This window comes from Cetorhinus maximus, chromosome 14 (assembly GCF_964194155.1).
Source record: "Cetorhinus maximus chromosome 14, sCetMax3.hap1.1, whole genome shotgun sequence".
Taxonomy (NCBI): domain Eukaryota; kingdom Metazoa; phylum Chordata; class Chondrichthyes; order Lamniformes; family Cetorhinidae; genus Cetorhinus; species Cetorhinus maximus.
This window is the reverse complement of record NC_135892.1, coordinates 108,481,459-108,498,784: the sequence shown is the minus strand read 5'-3', so window position 1 is coordinate 108,498,784 and position 17,326 is coordinate 108,481,459. Positions and strand designations below refer to the sequence as shown.

General features: G+C 46.7%; 1 protein-coding gene across 2 annotated transcripts in view; it reads right to left on the bottom strand.

Moving 5' to 3' along the window:
- Positions 1-17,326, bottom strand: part of arfgef3 (ARFGEF family member 3) — a 140,757-nt gene that overhangs the window by 84,982 nt on the left and 38,449 nt on the right. For both annotated transcript variants that reach the window (XM_078557463.1, XM_078557464.1), the window contains exons 4-11: positions 15,275-15,406; positions 13,819-13,887; positions 11,759-11,881; positions 9,210-9,252; positions 7,304-7,388; positions 4,820-4,924; positions 1,902-2,226; positions 197-309 (exon numbers count right to left, since the gene is read on the bottom strand). In XM_078557463.1, the coding sequence (XP_078413589.1) occupies positions 197-309; positions 1,902-2,226; positions 4,820-4,924; positions 7,304-7,388; positions 9,210-9,252; positions 11,759-11,881; positions 13,819-13,887; positions 15,275-15,406 (995 nt within the window). The remainder of the gene's footprint in view (positions 1-196; positions 310-1,901; positions 2,227-4,819; positions 4,925-7,303; positions 7,389-9,209; positions 9,253-11,758; positions 11,882-13,818; positions 13,888-15,274; positions 15,407-17,326) is intronic.

Below are 17,326 nucleotides of genomic sequence, written 5' to 3'. Positions count from 1 at the left end.
CTCTCTCCCCCAAAAAGCTAACTGGGAGCTAACTGACAATTTCAAAACTGACATTGATAGGATTTTGTGAGGAGAAACTTATTAAGGGTTGGGGAACCAAGGTGGGTAGGGAGAGTTAAGGTCCAGGAGAGGAAATTGTTGGAGAAAAATAACCAGTGATAACCTACAAGATGGATACATTGAGTTCATGACTTACATTTTGTGAAGATCTAGGTGAGATTTCCTTTTCTGGCTGGACCTCCTCTTTGTTTCCCCTTCATATACGGTGGGTCCAGCCAGATCATAGAGACGCTGGGGGCTGCTGAGGATCTGTGCAGATAGATTCAGATAAGTGTTAGTGTGGTTAAAGGCACAGTCCCAACTTGCTGTTGGGTGTAGTCCCACCTCTGAGTCTGTATGTCGTGGGTTCAAGTCTCTCTTCAGGAAACATTGAGCATATTATTGAGGCTAAGCACCCACAGTCCCTGCACTGAGGGAGTGCTGCACTGTCAGAGGTGCTGTATTTCGAATGAGCTGTTAAATAGAGGCTCCGTCTGCCTTGTGGCCACTATTTTGAAGAAAAGAAGTGGAGTACTCCCAGGTGCCCAGCCCAATAGCTATCCCTCAATCAGCATCACCAAAACAGATGATCTCGTCATTATCTCATTGCACCTTGTGGGATTTCACTGTGCACAACCGGCTGTTACTTTTCTTTACAAAACAACAGTGACTACAACGCAAAAGCAATCGATTGGCTGTGAAGCACTTTGGGAAGTCCTGGGGATGTGAAAGGTGCAATATAAATGCAATTTCTTTCTTTTTATAAACTATTTATTGGTGGAGGAAGCGATGTTGGTCAGGTCACCGGCATCACTCCTCCCTCACCAAGTGCTCTACTTTGGACCATTGGCATCTACCTGAGCCAGGCAGGTGGGATCTTGCGTTTATCCAAAAGACCACAGCTGCGACAATGCAGCCCTGTCACAACGCTGCACTGGAGTGTCAGTCTGCACTGCCCAGGTAACGAAAGAATAAAGGAAAGTGAATGCAGCAATGAACGTTTGAGAAGGAGTCGGGAGTGTATTGTTTCTAGAGAAAGACAAAGACCACGATAAGGAGACAGTGATTGGTGTTAGAGATGAACAATGTATTACCCAATGTGGGCCATCACAGCTTCACATAACATGAAGCCTTGTTATTTTGCCTTGTTAATTTAACGGGCACCTGTTTTAATACCAAAGATTATTTTTATGAAGATAACATGAAATTATATTTTCATCTATGATACAAATCTGTCATATTCTCGATCACACTCCCTGTCACATTTCCTCTGTCACATTCTCTGTCACACTTCCTGTCATACTCCCTCTACGACACTGCCTGTCACACTTTGTCACACTCCTGTCACACTCCCTGACACACTTCCTGACACGCTCCCTGTCACACTTTGTAACACTCCCTGACACCCTCCCTGACACACTTGCTGTCACACTCCCTGTCACACTCCCTGTCACACTCCCTGTCACACTCCATGTCACAACTCACTGGAGGAGGGGGCCTGACAAATATCCCCATCCTCAATGATGGAGGAGCCCAGCATGTCAGTGCGAAAGACAAGGCTGAAGCATTCCCAACAATCTTCAGCCAGAAGTGCCAAGTGGATGTTCCATCTCGGCCTCCTCCGGAGGTCCCCAGCATCACAGATGCCAGTCTTCAGCCAATTCAATTCACTCCAGGTCATATCAAGAAACGGCTGAAGGCACTGGATGCTGCAAAGGCTATGGGCCCTGACAATACTCCGGCAATAGTACGGAAGACTTATGCTCCAGAACGTGCCGCTCCCCTAGCCAAGCTGTTCCTCCAGTGCAGGTGGGGTGAAGGGCAGCTGGTTTCCTTCTTTGAACATGAGGATACCGTCTCACCTCTTTCATGATCTTGATAGCCTCCACGCGATGTTGCGGCGGTGGGTACAACAAAAGGCGATGGTAGAGGGACTGCAGAACCGGCCTCAGTGACTCCAGACAGCCGACCAGTCGCACCAGCTCCGCGGCTATGTAATAAATGGTGCGCGCCACCGGCCCGATTAGCGCCGGCGCCGTGGACGAACAGCCGGAACCGCGGCCGTGATCAGAGACCCCGGACGGAGCAGCCTCACTCTCCGTCAATGAGGCCATGTGACCTGACGAGATGGTCTTGTCGTGGATGGGGTTGCCCAGGATGACGATCAGGGCCGGACACAACTGCTTCCTGCAACGACAAGGAAAGGGGGTTTCCGTGGACAACAACAACAACAACTCGCATTTATATAGCGCTTTTAGCGGCATACGGTTGCCAAGATACCTCACAAGAGCTTTATCAGGTCAGGATTGACACTGGGCCGCATTGGAATGGGTGGCCAAACACTTTGTCAAAGAGGTAGACTGTAGGTGGCCTCTTAAAGGGGGAGAGTGAGATTTAGGGAGAGGTTTAGGAAGGTTTAGGGAGAGATTTTTTTCAAGAGCTTGGCACCTCGTTAACAACAAAAACAACAACAACTTGTATTTGTATAGCACCTTTAACATAATGAAATGCCCCAAGATGCTTTACAGAGGCATTTAAAACAAATGATCACATCGCGCCACTATAAGGGGGTATTAGGGCAGATGACCAAAGAGCTAGATTTTAAGGAGAGTCTTAATGAGGAAAGTGAAGCAGAGAGGAGGAGAGGTTTAATGAGGGAATTTGAGAGCTTGGGCCTAGGCAACTGAAGGCCTGGCCCACCAATGATGGAGTGATTAAAATTGGCCATGCTCAAGAGGTCAGTATAGGAGGAGCACAGGTGACTCAGGTTATTGTAGAGGCTTGAAGAGGTTACAGAGATAGGGAGGGGTGAGGCCATGGAGGGATTTGAAAACAAGAATGAGAATTTTAAAATCGAGGCATTACTTATAACTGGGCCAGAGAACATACTGGGGAACAGGACTAGGTACAAGTTAGGACAGAAGTAGATGGTTCTATGGAGAACGAGGCTTAAAAAGATTAAAAGGCTCTGATCCACAAAACCTGCTGTTTTTATACAGTTGCCTGGAGACCATGATTTGACAAAGAAAGAGTTCGAAGGGCTTGGAGAAAATGGCTTGGAAATGGGATAAGGGACAATGGGGTGACAGTAAAGAGCCTGGAACCCAACCCAATGGCCTCCCTCCATTGAAAGTTCTAGGATTCGATATCAGACTGGTGGCTGGAGATTGTTCTGAAAATGATTCTGAACTCCACAATAATAAATGCTACTTGTTACTAGTGTTTTCTGTTTGAATAGGGTGCAGGTAGGGTGGGTTGCCAACTCTGGTTGGACCTGGAGATTTGATCACATGACCTCCCACCTCCAACCACTCCAGCCAGTCACAGCTGTTTTCCTCCAGTTTGTTTGCAGGAGATTAATTGTTTGCCCTGGAGATTAAGCTTCAATTCAAATCTTGCTGAGAAGAGAGACATGTTGATGAAGCTTTTCATCTTTCATTCGTCAGGACAAATGCAAGAATGCCAAATTTCAAACGATCACAAAATCCATTTGGTTGTTTGTAATGGGCAGAGAACAGAGCGTACTCAACCACTCAACGCTTGCAAAACCCAAATCAAAATGTCTGCTGTTAGGTGTGATTCTGTGATTGGACAGTACTTGCTGAACAATCCTGAGTGCGCTAATAGTTACACTAACAACCAATTTAAGATAGCCAGTTGAGCTTGTAATGTGGCTCATTTACGCTTACTGGAAGTGACATACATTCAAATGCAGGGACCTGCTCCCTACAAACAAAAGAAATATGTTCAAGCCTTCTGCCTTTCTTTGAATTTCCCAGGAGCTTGGGGAGCCTACAGTTCCCTGTTGCTTTCACTGCGGCAACTTCTCAGCCAATCAGAGTAGACTTGCCAACCAATTGGCACCCTTTTCTCCTGTAGTATAAATTGCTGTGATTGTCTGAAATTTGGTACTCTTGCATTTGTCCTAATGAGTGCAAGATGGGAAGCTTTGCAACATGTCTCTCTTTTCAGTGAGATTCAAGTTCTGGACCACCAACCTCAATTCCTGGAGATTCCAGGATGATCCTGGACTATTAGCAACATTAGGTTCAGGTGTAACCCCTGGTGAATAATCTACCTTCTGGTGTGGCACATTCTGAACACGACATTGACTTGAACATGAGTTAACTCATGCGTCATGCTCCCAAGGGAGTGGCCATTTACACTGATGTCGCCCCCTGGTGGTGCAGTCAGTAAATCCAACATCCTCTTGTGGGTACATGGTCATGGAGGAGCAGGGAGGGTTCAGTCCTGTGTTTGAATTTATCAATCTCGGCCTCGGGGCCAGTGTTTGGGTCGCTGAAAACAGGCCTCAGAGGGGGATGGGGAAAAAAAATCCTGCAGATTTTGGGGAATGGAACTAATTGGATAGCTCTGTCAAAGAGCCAGCAACAGGCACGATGGGCCGAATGGGGTCTCCTGACTGCCGTTCAGCGGGGAATGTGGCGGGATCTGTGTGAAAGAGCAGTCAGGAAGGATTGGGGTGGGCTGTGATGCCCTTCAAAGTTGAATAGTCTGACTAACCCAACATGAGTCATTAGTTGGCACATCCGCGTTGACTGATAGTTTCCAGTCCTTTCCCTGTTACCATTTCAGTCAGTGCTTCCTGCAATGTGCAACAGAACCATAAAACCAGTGACGGAAACTCACTGCTGAGGCTGGCGGACAGTCGCTTGACAGAGAGCAGCTTGTGCAGGTATTGGCTAAAGGGTGGCCCAGTGCCTAAAATGACACAGATTCAAATGAAGGAGATGGCAAATAAACCAATAACGCCACTCACCACAAGAGATCTGTGAAACCTTTATGACGATGCATGACAGGAGAAGAGCTGTTGAGCATGGAGAGGATACACTCGAGGTACAGGAGCTGCAACTGCTGGTTACTACTGGAAGTAAGAGGTCAGAGTTCAATCAGACATTCACATTGATCCCATGGACAAAGCAGCAATAGGTTCATGAAAGAACAACTAGCTGTAAGGTCTATGTGCAGCAGTATTTAGTTTAGTCCGCGGTACTTGTCACTAGTGTTTGTGTGCTCGCGATTTGCCCTGGGCTGGGATAACTTGGTGGACCTGCTACAATACGTCGGCCAGAATGTTGCAGCACATCATTGATGTTCCTGAGCACATCACTGATTCTCCTGAGCACGTCATTGATGTTCCTGAGCATGGCTGCATGCAATGCAAGGTTTAATCAAACTGCATCAGTGCTTAGTCCAGACTGTAAACCCACCCCACTCTGAGGGGATTATAAGAATTTAAATATGCAAAAGAGAATCGAACAATTTACAAAACATCACTTGCTTACATGTGTCTTTGCACTCATAGCAACTTGACAAGGAGTGAACTAGTGCATAACCACATTTACTCAAAACAAAGCAAAATCAGCAAAATGATAGAAGGGGCAGTCGACAGTGCTATCAAGCAGTGCCCTGCTCACTCACGCTCAGATTGGGTTCCGCTAAGCCCACTCAGCTCCAGAACTCATTACATCCATGGTCCAAACATGGACAAAACAATTAAATTACAGAGGTGAGGTGAGAGTGACTGTCAAGGTGACATTTGACCGAGTGAGGCTTCAAGGAGCCCTTGCAAAATTGAAGTCAATCGGAATCAGGGGGAAAACTCTCCACTGGTTGGAGTCACTCCTTGGACAAAGGAAGATGGTTGTGGCTGTTGGATGTCAGTCGTCTCAGTCACAGGACATCGCTGCAGGAGTTCCTCAGGGTAGTGTCCTAGGCCCAACTAACTTCAGCTGCTTCATCCATGACCTTCCTTCCATCATAAGGTCAGAAGTGGGGACGATAACTGATGATTGCACAATGTTCAGTGCCATTCACAATTCCTCAGATACTAAAGCAGCCTGTGCCCATATGCAGCAATACTTGTACAACTTTCAGGCTTGGACTGATAAGTGGAAAATAACATTTGCAGCACATAAATGCCAGGCAATGACCATCTCCAGTAAGAAGAAATCTAACCATCTCCCCTTAACATTCAATGGCATTACCATCGCTGAATTCCCCCATCATCAATGTCCTGGGGTTACCATTGACCAGAAACGGAACTGGACTAGCCATATAAATACTATGGCTACAAGAGCAAATCCGAGGTTGGGAATTTGACAGTGAGTAGCTTACCTCCTGACTCCCCAAAGCTTGTCCACCATTATCAGGAGTATGATGAAGTACTCTCCACTTGCCTGGATGAGTGCAGCTCCAACAACACTCAAGAAGCTTGACATCATCCAGGACAAAGCAGCCCCGCTTGATTGGCACCCCATCCACCACCTTAAATATTCACTCCCTCCACCACTGGCACACAGTAGCAGCAGTGTGTAACACCTACAAGATGCACTGCAGCAACTCACCAAGCTTCCTTCGACAGCACCTTCCAAACCCACGACCTCTACCACTGAGAAGGACAAAGCAGCAGACACATGGGAACACCACCACCTGGAAGATCCCGTCCAAGTCACTCACCATCCTGACTTGTAAATATATCACCGTTCCTTCAATGTCACTGGGTCAAAATCCTGGAACTCCCTCCCTAACAGCACTGTGGGTGTACCTACACCACATGGACTGCAGCGGTTCAAGAAGACAGCTCACCATCACCACCTTCTCAAGGGCAATTAGGGACGGGCAATAAATGCTGGCCTTGCCATTGAGGCTCACATCCCACAAACAAAAAAAAACATTCCCAGTATTTGAGACACTCTAACTGGCCACTTTGAAACTGCGCTAATGGAAATGGTTAATGCTTATGGCTAAGTGGTGACTGTCCATTTCAAACATGGACATTTTCAGTGGTGAGAACTGTACTTTAGCACAATTGTACACTCCACGGAGACTGAAGGGGTGCCATATTATTTACAAGGTTAATTTGCCGGGTTGCTTAGCTGAGGCAACCATGATTCCCAAAGCAGTGGGTTGTGGCTGTGGGCAGAACCTTGTTAAATCATAGAACCATAGGATGATAACGGCACAGAAGGAGGCCATTCAGCCCATCGTGTCCATGCTGTCTTTCTGCAAGATCAACTCAGTCAGTCCCACTCCCCGCAATCCCCATGGCCCAGTTGGGTATGGGTAGGGGACTTCCCTGTCCAATCACGAGCCAGACCATCCTGAATAGTTTTGGCTTGGATTTCCAGTCAATGCTGAAATGTCTATGTGTGGGTGGTGGTTGGGCCTGAGCTGGAGAGGTTTATAAATCCTTGGAAAAACTTTTTGAACACTGAGCCATGTTCCGATAGAGTCCACTTACTTCACAACTCTCTGCAGCTTCTCGTAAAGGACGGCGAGCACTGAGACCACATCCTCACACAGAGACTCGACAGAGACTGAAGAGCCTGGCAAAAGGGGTGCAAACACAAGAGGTTCAAACCAATTCAAACACTTCAGAAAACTCAACAAAGTATTGGAAACCTGGCACAGACTTCAGTAATAACAGGAGAACACATGGAGAGAGTGCAGAGGAGGTTTACGAATGTTGCCAGGGTTAGAAAAGTGTAGCTACGAGGAGAGATTGGACAGGTTGGGGTTATTTTCCTTAGAACCAAGAAGGCTGAGAGGTGACTTGATTGAGCTGTACAAAATTATGAGGGGAATAGATAGAGTGGACAGGATAAAATTGTTTCCTTTGGTGAAGAATTCTAGAACCAGGAGACTTAGATTCAAGATAAGTGGCAGAAGGTGTAGGGGGGACATGAGGAAGAGCTTTTTTACGCAGAGGGTAGTGGATGTCTGGAATTCACTGCCCAAGTTGGTGGTAGAGGCGGGAACTCTAAACTCTTTGAAAAGTGCCTGGAACTGCACCTTAAGTGCTGTAAACTGCAGGGCTATGGGCTGGGTGCAGGAAGGTGGGATTAGAAAGGGCACCTGGGTGTCCTCGGGCTGGCATGGACAAGATGGGCCGAATGGCCTCCTTCTGTCCTGTAACTTTTCTATAGTTCTATGGTTCTATGGAATGAGGAAAGCCCAAACAACAACAACAACAACAACTTGGCATCGTAAAATGCCCCCAAGGCACTTCACAGGAACGTATCTGAAACCAAACCACTATAGGGAATATTAGGATAGGTGGCCAATAGTTTGGTCAAAGAGTAGACTGTAATGAGCATCTTAAAGGAGGAGCACATAAATCCCAGCCATTTAATCCAGTATTATCATGGCGATGTCAGTAAGGCCTGGATGGTGGGCATGTGAGAATCCACCCAAAAGGACAATCACAGATCACATGTTTCAGGACCTGGAATGTGCCTGGGGAGGGCATTTTGACAGATGTCCCCACACTAGGGGAGGTACCAGTGGAGACAAATTGATTGACAAATTAAATTACCACCTAAGAAGCTTATTTGGACAAAAAAAATCAGACGGGGAGATCAATGAGAAGAATTTCTTTTTTACACAATGAGTTGTTGGGAACGCACTTTGGGTGGTGAAGCAGATTCAGTAGTAACTTTCAAAAGGAAATTGGATAAATACTTGAAGGGGAAAAACTTTCAGGGCTAGAGGGAAAGGGTGGAAAGGCAGAAGGGGAGTGGGAGTCATAGAATCATTATGGCACCGGAGGCCAATCAGCCCATTGAGTCCATGCCAGCTTCTGTAGAACAATCTAGTCAGTCCCATTCTCTGCTCTATCCCTGTGGCTCTGCGAGTTTATTTCCCTCAAGTGTCCATCCAATTTCCTTTTAAAATCATTAATCGCCTTTGCTTCCAACATCCTTGAGAGCAGTGAGTTCCAGCTCATTACCACTCGCTGTGTAAGAAAGTTCTTCCTCACATCCCCGCATTATCTCTTGCCCAAAATCTTAAATCCGTCTCCACTAGCCCTTGTACCATCAGTGAATGGGATCAACTTTTGCTTGTCTACCTTATCTAAACCAGTCATAATTTTGTACACCTCTATCAGATCTCTCCTCAATCTCCTTTCCTTCAATGGGTTAATTAGCTAGCTCTTTCCAAAAGCCAGCACAGGCACAACAGGGCTGAATGGCCTCCTTCTGAATGATTCTATACGTAAGCTTGGTGACACCCGTAACCTTCAAAATAAATTCCAAAGACCTGCCACCAAGCATTACAAAGTAGGAAGAGCACAGGAACAGGCCATTAGGCCCAACAATGCAGTGCCGATGTTTATGCCCCACAGCAGTTTGCTGACAGGTTTTTACCTTTGTTGTGGTGCTCCTCCTGCACAGGGCGGGCATCCTCGCTCTGCCAAGAGAAAGAAAATCATCTGCTTAGTAAGATCAGCTATCAACCTGTACAGCCACACACACGTGGACGGAGATATTCATCTGTGACAGGAACGCAAAGGAACGTTAAAGTGTTTAAACGCTGTGAGGTAGAGGTTACATACGAACATACAAATTAGGAGCAGGAGCAGGCCACTCAGCCCCTCGAGCCTGCTCTGCCCATTCAATAGATCATGGCTGATCTGATTGTGACCTCAACTCCACATTCCTGCCTACCCCCGATAACCTTTCGTCCCCTTGTTAATCAAGAATCTATCTAGCTCTGCTTTAAAAATATCCAAAGACTCTGCTTCCACCGCCTTTTGAAGGAAGAGAGTGCACTCTCTTCTCATACAGTCTAAATATGTTCTTTTCCCCTGACATTGGTGTTCTTGTGAATTGTCCTGATGAGTGCAAGATGAAAAGCTTCAACAAAAAATGTCTCTTCCTTCAGCAATGCTCAAATTCTAGATAGGTCGATAATAGGTTTATTGGTAAATCACCAAGGGGGCAGGTGCTGAATTGTGACGGCAATACAAATAAAACAAGTAATCCTAATCCATAACACAGTTAGAGACAATCATTGAAATAAAAATAAAGTACAAAATAATAAAAGAATTGCACAACCATGATCATTGCAGTAAATAAATAATTACAATACATTGCAAAATGCAGGTCTCCTTACTTTACCGAATGGAAACCATAGGTTTGCTGCGCTCCCCTGCATTTTGTGTTAAAGCTCATAGATCATATGCTATCAAGTTGAGTTCATTAAATTCTCAATCATTTACCTACTATCTATGAATTCTATAAGGTAGGGGATTGGGCTGTCTTGTGGTCTATTCGTTCTCTATCTTATTTACGGAATCGCGTCTTTTCTCCTTAATTCCATTACACGTTTACTTCTGTGGGATTGTGGCAAGAGCTAGTGGCATTGAGGGGGGGGAGGTGGGATCCAAGATTCTAACCACCATTTTGCAGTTTCCCTTTGATTATTTGGGGTAGTGGGCGTAAAAATTAACTGATCATCTTTGTTTCCATTTTACCCGGGCCAGATCCCTTCCCAACTTCCTAGGATATTAGCCCTCTTCCGGTTAAGTATTTATACCTTCGAATTTTCCTTATCCCTTTCCATTACTTGCTCTGAGCCTAAAGAATGTTTAAATATCCGTTTCCCAAATGCTCTCCAACTGGAAAATGTTCCACTTGCCCCACATCATTCCCCACTACCCCGGCCCCTCGTGATTTTGAATCAAAATTTTATCAAAGTCTTTTCTCAACCTTCTCTTTGCCAAGTAGAAAAACCCCAGCTTCACAAATCTGTCCATATAACTGAGGTTCCTCAGCCCTGGAACCAGCCTCATGGATCTTAAAGTGTGGTGAGCAGAGACGAACGCACTACCCCAGCTGAGGTTGGACCAGTGTTTAATACAGGTTAATACAGGTAAATCATAACTTGCTTGCTTTCTCCACTCCATGCCCCTATTTATAAATCTCAGGATGTTATTTGCTTTATTAACCAATCTCTCAACCTGCCTTCCCACACATGAACCCCACCCACCCCCACCAGGTGCCTCTGCTCCAACACCCCCTTTAGAATTGTACCCTTTATTTTGTATTGTCTCGCCTCATTCTTCCTACCAAAATGAATCACTTCACACTTTCTCCCCATTAAATTTCATCTGCCATTTGACCGCCCGTTCCATCGACCTCTCTATGTCCTTTTTGAAGTTCTGCGCTATCCTTCTCACAGCTCACAACACTTCCAAGTTTTGGCAGAGCCAGCACTGGCTTCCTTCATCCCGAGGATTGGGAGGTCGCCAAGGGGACTTGGGGTGAGCAGTAACAGCCAGAGTAACGGGGCTAAATTTCAGGGCGGGGATGAGGTGGATGGCGATTTCTCTGTTTGCCCTCCATTTCTCTGGGATTTCTGTGCAGCTCCTATCCACATTCCAGCAGAGAATCAGGAGTATCTTTGCTAAGATTCACCTCCCACACCTCTAATGTCATCCAATGAGCACATTGAATGGCGCAGCAACCAAACAAGCCACCCCCATCCTGAGCCGACTAAATGTGCACACACATTCTGTAGGATCAGAGGATGATGCAGCACAGAAGGAAGCCATTCGGCCCATCATGCCGCTTTCAGCTCCTTTAGAGAGCGCCAACCAATTAGTTCCAATCCTCAAAATCCACGGGATCTTTCCCCTCCTTGTCCTCCGCAGTGAAAGACCTATTCTGAGAACATTTAGCGTGTCAACACTACATTACTAACACCACCTCCCTCACATCTCCCCATTTGCTCTGAGTCACCATGGCTAAGATTGCGGTAATGCTGTTACATCTCTCCCTCTACCCCGACGTTTTGGCACAGTTGAGCTCCGATCCATCTGGGAAAACCAGCCCAGACCCAGAAACATGCCACAGGCAAGAAAGCGAGCGACAGACAGCTGGGGCAGCCCCTGGTTGTCGACGTGACGCCTCACCTCACTCTCCTGCTTGAGACGGAGCTGCTGAGTCAGGTCACTCAACATCTGGCTGAGGGTAGCCCGCACGGCTGTGTTGATACTGCGCTGGTGACAGCTGGCCATGTAAGTCTCGATGCAAACCTGGTTCACAACAACAAGGAGAAAGGTCATGAAGCGGGCAGTAAAAGCCACCAGTCACTGTGCAATAGGCTCACAGGGTTGAGTTATGGTGGAGGTTGAAGTTGACGGTGGGGGGATGGTGCACGGGGGGAGGGTTGAAGTGGGGGTTGGGGGTTAGTCTTTGGTTGTTCCCCCTGAGGGTTTCTGAAGCTCTTCCATTGGAGTTACCGGGGAGGAACAGGAAATTCAACACCCTGCATCTACATATTGGCCACTGCTTGCTTCACGTGTGAGCGTGTGAGCTTAGTATTTAGGGAAATGTAGCCACTGCTGGAATATAGGCGAATGCAGCAGCTAATGTATGGCACAGCAAGATTCCACAAGGAGCAATGTGTGAAGTGTCCAAATAATAGATGGGTTCCAGGGAGGGTAAGTAACCTGGGCGACATAATCTTTCCACTAGCATGGTTTCTGCTACACAGATTGAGGTCAAATTGAAGCCCGTCCCTCACTGGCACTCAAAAGGGGAAAGACTCGCATTTATATAGCGCCTTTCATGACCACCAGACGTCTCAAGGCCCTTTACAACCAATTAAACTCTTTTGAATTGTAGTCACTGGTGCAGTTTAGGAAACATGGTAGCCAATTGGAGGCAGTGCAGGTAAAGTTCATTAGATTGGTCCCTGGGATGAGGAGGCTGTCCTATGATGAGAGGCTGAGCAAACTGGGCCTACATTCTCTGGAGTTTAGAAGAATGGGAGGCGATCTCATTGAAACATTCAAGGTTCTGAAGGGGCTTTATTGAGTCAACACTGAGAGGTTGTTTCCCCTGGTTGGGGAATCTAGAACACGGGGGCACGGTTTCAGGATAAGGGGCCAATCATTTAGGACTGAGATGAGGAGAAACTTCTTCATTGAAAAGATAGTGAGTCTTTGGAATTCTCTACCACAAAGGGTTGTGGATGCTCCATCGTTGGATATATTTAAGTCTGCAATTGACAGATTTTTTAGTCTCCCAGGGAGTCAAGGGATATAGGGAACAGGCAGGAAAGTGGAGCTGAAGCAAGATCAGCCCTGATCATATTGAATGGCGAAGCAAGTTTGATGGGCGTGTGGTCTACTCCTGCTCCTATTTTTCCAATATATGCACAGCAAGTTCCCACAAGATGATAATGAACAGATAATCTGTTCATTTTTGTGATGTTGATTGAGGGATAAGCATTGGCCAGGACACCGGGGAGAACTCCCCCCTGCTCTTCTTCAAAATAGTGCCATGGGATTTTTTTACATCTACCCAAGCAGGTAAATGGAGCCTTGGTTGAATGTCTCATTTGAAAAATGGCACTTCCAAAGGTACAGCGATCCCTGGGGTTTTTTGCACTCAAGACTCTGGAGTGGGAGTCGACCTTGAGACTTAGAGACAAGTGTGTGATCAACTGAGCTGAAACAAAAGGTCAGCTTGATGATGGGAAGTGAAAGAAAAAGCTTGCATTGAAAACGTTCCTCTCCCAACTTCAGAACATTCTAAAACACTTTAGAGACAACACACACACACACACACACAAACACACACACACACAACACACACACACACACACACACGCACACACACGCACACACACACACACACAACACACACACACGCACACAACACACACACACACACACGCACACACGCACACACGCACACACACGCACACACACACACACACACACACACACACAACACAAACACACACACACACAACACACACAACACACACACACAACACACACAACACACACACACACAACACACACACACACAACACACACACACACACAACACACACACACACACACACACACACATGCACACATGCACACACAACACACACACACACACACACACACACGCACACAACACACACACACATAGAGACGCACTTTGTCGAACCCAAACACATGAGCAGTGTTACCTCAGCAATCTTCAGCACTGCACTGCCGTTGATTTCAAAGGTCGATGAATATGTGATGCAAAGTAGCACCTTTCAAAGAAGCAAAGAGAACAAAATTATCAGAGGAAAAACCTCAAACTGGGTCACAATCTCCACAAAACCGCAGAAGTGGCTGTTTCTCTGCAATTCTACCACATTCCATCAATGTTTGTCTTCAAACTGTGGCAGATGAGGAGGGGGTTCGGGTTGAGACCGTGGGGTTGAACTGTGCTCTGGTTACCTTGTGCCTTGACCATCACATATCACGTACAGGGAACTCTTCCACCTTCTCTCCTGAATTCACACAACAGCTCTGAGGCAGATATCCTGGGAATTTGGCCCATACTCTTATATCTAGGCCCAGTTGGATGTTGCCAGGTGAAAGCACATAGGCATCCCATCCTCAGCCTTCCAAAGGCCCCAAAAGAAAAGACTTACATTTATATAGCGCCATTAACATCCCAGGCAGAGGGGCACATTAGTGGGGTGGTGAAAAATGCATTTGGGACACTTGCCTTTATCAATCGAGGCTTAGATTACAAAAGTAGGGAGGGCATGTTGGAGTTGTATAGAACCTTGGTGAGGCCACAGCTGGAGTACTGTGCGCAGTTCTGGTCGCCACATTATAGGAAGGATGTGATTGCCCTGGAGGGGGTGCAGAGGAGATTCACCAGGGTCTTGGTTTAACATCTTACCTGACAGACATGCTGTAACCATGCAGCATTCCCTCAGTACTGCACTGGAGTGTCAGCCTAGAGTGGCACTTGAACCCACAACCTTATGCCTCACAGGGCAAGTGTGTTACCCCAAGAACCACCCAAAGAGAATCGGTGACATTGAAATCGTTGGCCATTTTTGGCCTTTGCCTTCCCCAGCTGTTTGCTCTGATGTTCCTCACCTCAGTCAGGGTGCATATCCCCTCGAATGGTCCACTCACCCTGCTATACCCTGTCCCTGGGATTTCAGGTGGGAAGGTCTGGAGCATTCGATGCGTGGGGTCAGGGTTCAGGAATCCTTCTCAGTCCAGCAGCGGCATATGGTTTCGCTGGAATTTCGAAGCCAATCCCTTTAACCATGATAAAAACAGAAAGCGCTGGAAAAACTCAACAGATCAGGCAGCATCTGTGGAGGGAGAAACAGAGTTAGCGTTTCGACTCTAATATGACTTGTCTTCAGAACTCCGAAGGAGAGCTCAGTTCCGAAGAAGTCACATTGAAACGTCAATTCTGTTTCTCTCTCCATAGACGTTGCCGGACCTGCTGAGTTTTTCCAGCATTTGCTGTTTTTATTTCAGATCTCCGGCATCTGCAGCATTTTGCTTTTATTTCCCTTTAACAGGTAACCCTGCCTAGATGAGGGGCACCCCATCGTAAGCAATAACTCTTTCAAGGGGTCAACCGCCCTTATGTAAGTTAGCATTTTATAAATCAGCGATCACCTTCATGACTTCCACTTGTAGGTCTTCATTCAAAAAGGGGGTAATCTTCATGGAGTCCAGCATCTGATTCAGCAGCTGTCTCTCCTCCAGCTCCTTCTCCGCAGACACCAGCCTCTCGTCTGCCAGCAGTTTCTAAAGGAACACATGCAAGAAGGTTACCCCTGCATCACCAATACTGCCCTTTGCCACCTCCATCACATCACCTGTCTCCACCCCTGCCTCAGCTCATCAGCTGCTGAAACCTTCATCCATGCCTTTGCCACCTCTGGATTTGACTACTCCAATACTTCCACCATCCTAACCAAAGCTCTGCTGCCTGTTGCCTAATTCGCACTAAACCCTGTTTCACAATCACTCCTGTGCTCACTGACCGACACTGGCTCCCAGTCTTGCATCACTTCAATTTTAAAATTCTTACCCCTGTCTTCAAATCCCTCCATGACCTCCCTCCCTTTCTGTGTAGCCTCCTTCAGCCCTGAAGGCCCCCCAAGATATCTGCACCCCTCCAATTCTGGCCCATTCAGCACTCCACTATTGGTGGCTGTAGCTTCAGCTGTCTGGATTCTAACCTCTTGAATTCCCTCTGTAAACCTCTCTGCTTCTTGACCTCTCTCTCTCCTCCTTTAAGACACTCTTTAAGACCTATCATTTTGACCATAGGAACATAGGACTTAGGAGCAGGAGGAGGCTGTTCAGCCCTTCGAGCCTTCTCCGCCATATAAGATCATGGCTGATCTGGTTGTGGTCTCAACTCCACCCTCCTGTCTGTCCCCCATAACCCTTGACTCCCTGTCTATCGAAAATATGTCCAACTCAGCCTTGAATAAATTCAATGACCCACCCTCCACAGTTTTCTGGGGAAGAGAATTCCAAATGCTAACAACCCTCTGAGAGAAAAAGTTTCTCATCTCCGTCTTAAAAGGAAGACCTCTCATTCTTAAACTGTGTTCCCTAGTTCTAGTCTCTCCAACAAGTGGAAACATCCTCCCGGTATCCATCCTATCAAATCCCCTCAGGATCTCATACGTTTCAGTAAGATCACCTCTCATTCTCTTAAACAATTGGAACAATGCTAGAGCCCAGGACAGAAGGTCAGAGTGGGAACGAGGTGGAGAATTAAAATGACAGATGACCAAAAGCTGAGGGTCATGCTTGGAGACTGAACGGAGGTGTTCCACATGGTGGTCACCCAGTCAGCATTTGGCCTGCCCAATCTAGAGCAGATCATAGTGTGAGCAGCGAGTACATTATCCTAAATCGACAGAAGTACACATAAATCGCTGCTTCCCCTGGGAGAAGTGTTTGGGGCCTTGGATGGTGAGGAGAGAGGAGGTAAAAGATGTTGCTTATTCTCTGCTCGCTTGGAAAGGTACTGTGGGAAGGAGAGGGGTTGTTGGAGGTGATTGAGGAGTGGGCCAAAGTGTCACAGAGGAAGCAGTTCCTTTGGAATGCTGAAAGGGGTGGTCGCTGGAGATAACAAAAAGTAGTACAGGATGATCTGTTGAATGCGGAGGCTGGTGGGTTGGAATGTGGGGACAAGGAGAACCCCATCATAGTTCTGAAGGGGAGGGGAAGGGCTGAGAGCAGAAGTGCATGAAATGGAACAACAAGGTTGAGGGTTCTACAAGGTTGTAGGTTGCGGGGAGTAGCGTGAGCCCTTGGTTGAGGAAAAAGGAAGACATGTCAGAAGCGTTGGCATCGAAAATTGCATCATTGGAACAGATGTGACGGTGCTGGAGAAACTGGGAGAATGGAATGGAGTCCTTACAGGGTGTGGGGTGTGAGGAAGTGTAATCGAGGTAACTGTGGGAGTTGGTGGGTTTTTTGAAGGAAATGGACATTCAAAAGAATATTTCACTGCTTCACGTTTAGACTAATTGTGTGGAGATAACAGCTCTTGCACTGATCAGTGAGTCTGCTTGTGTTTTGAAACTTTTGAGATCCAACAACCCTGATATTTTACCCATCGACTTTGTTAATCACCAAGTCCATTCCCTCAAAGACATGTCTCTACTTAACACAGAATTGACTATTTTCTGGGTTTCAATTGCC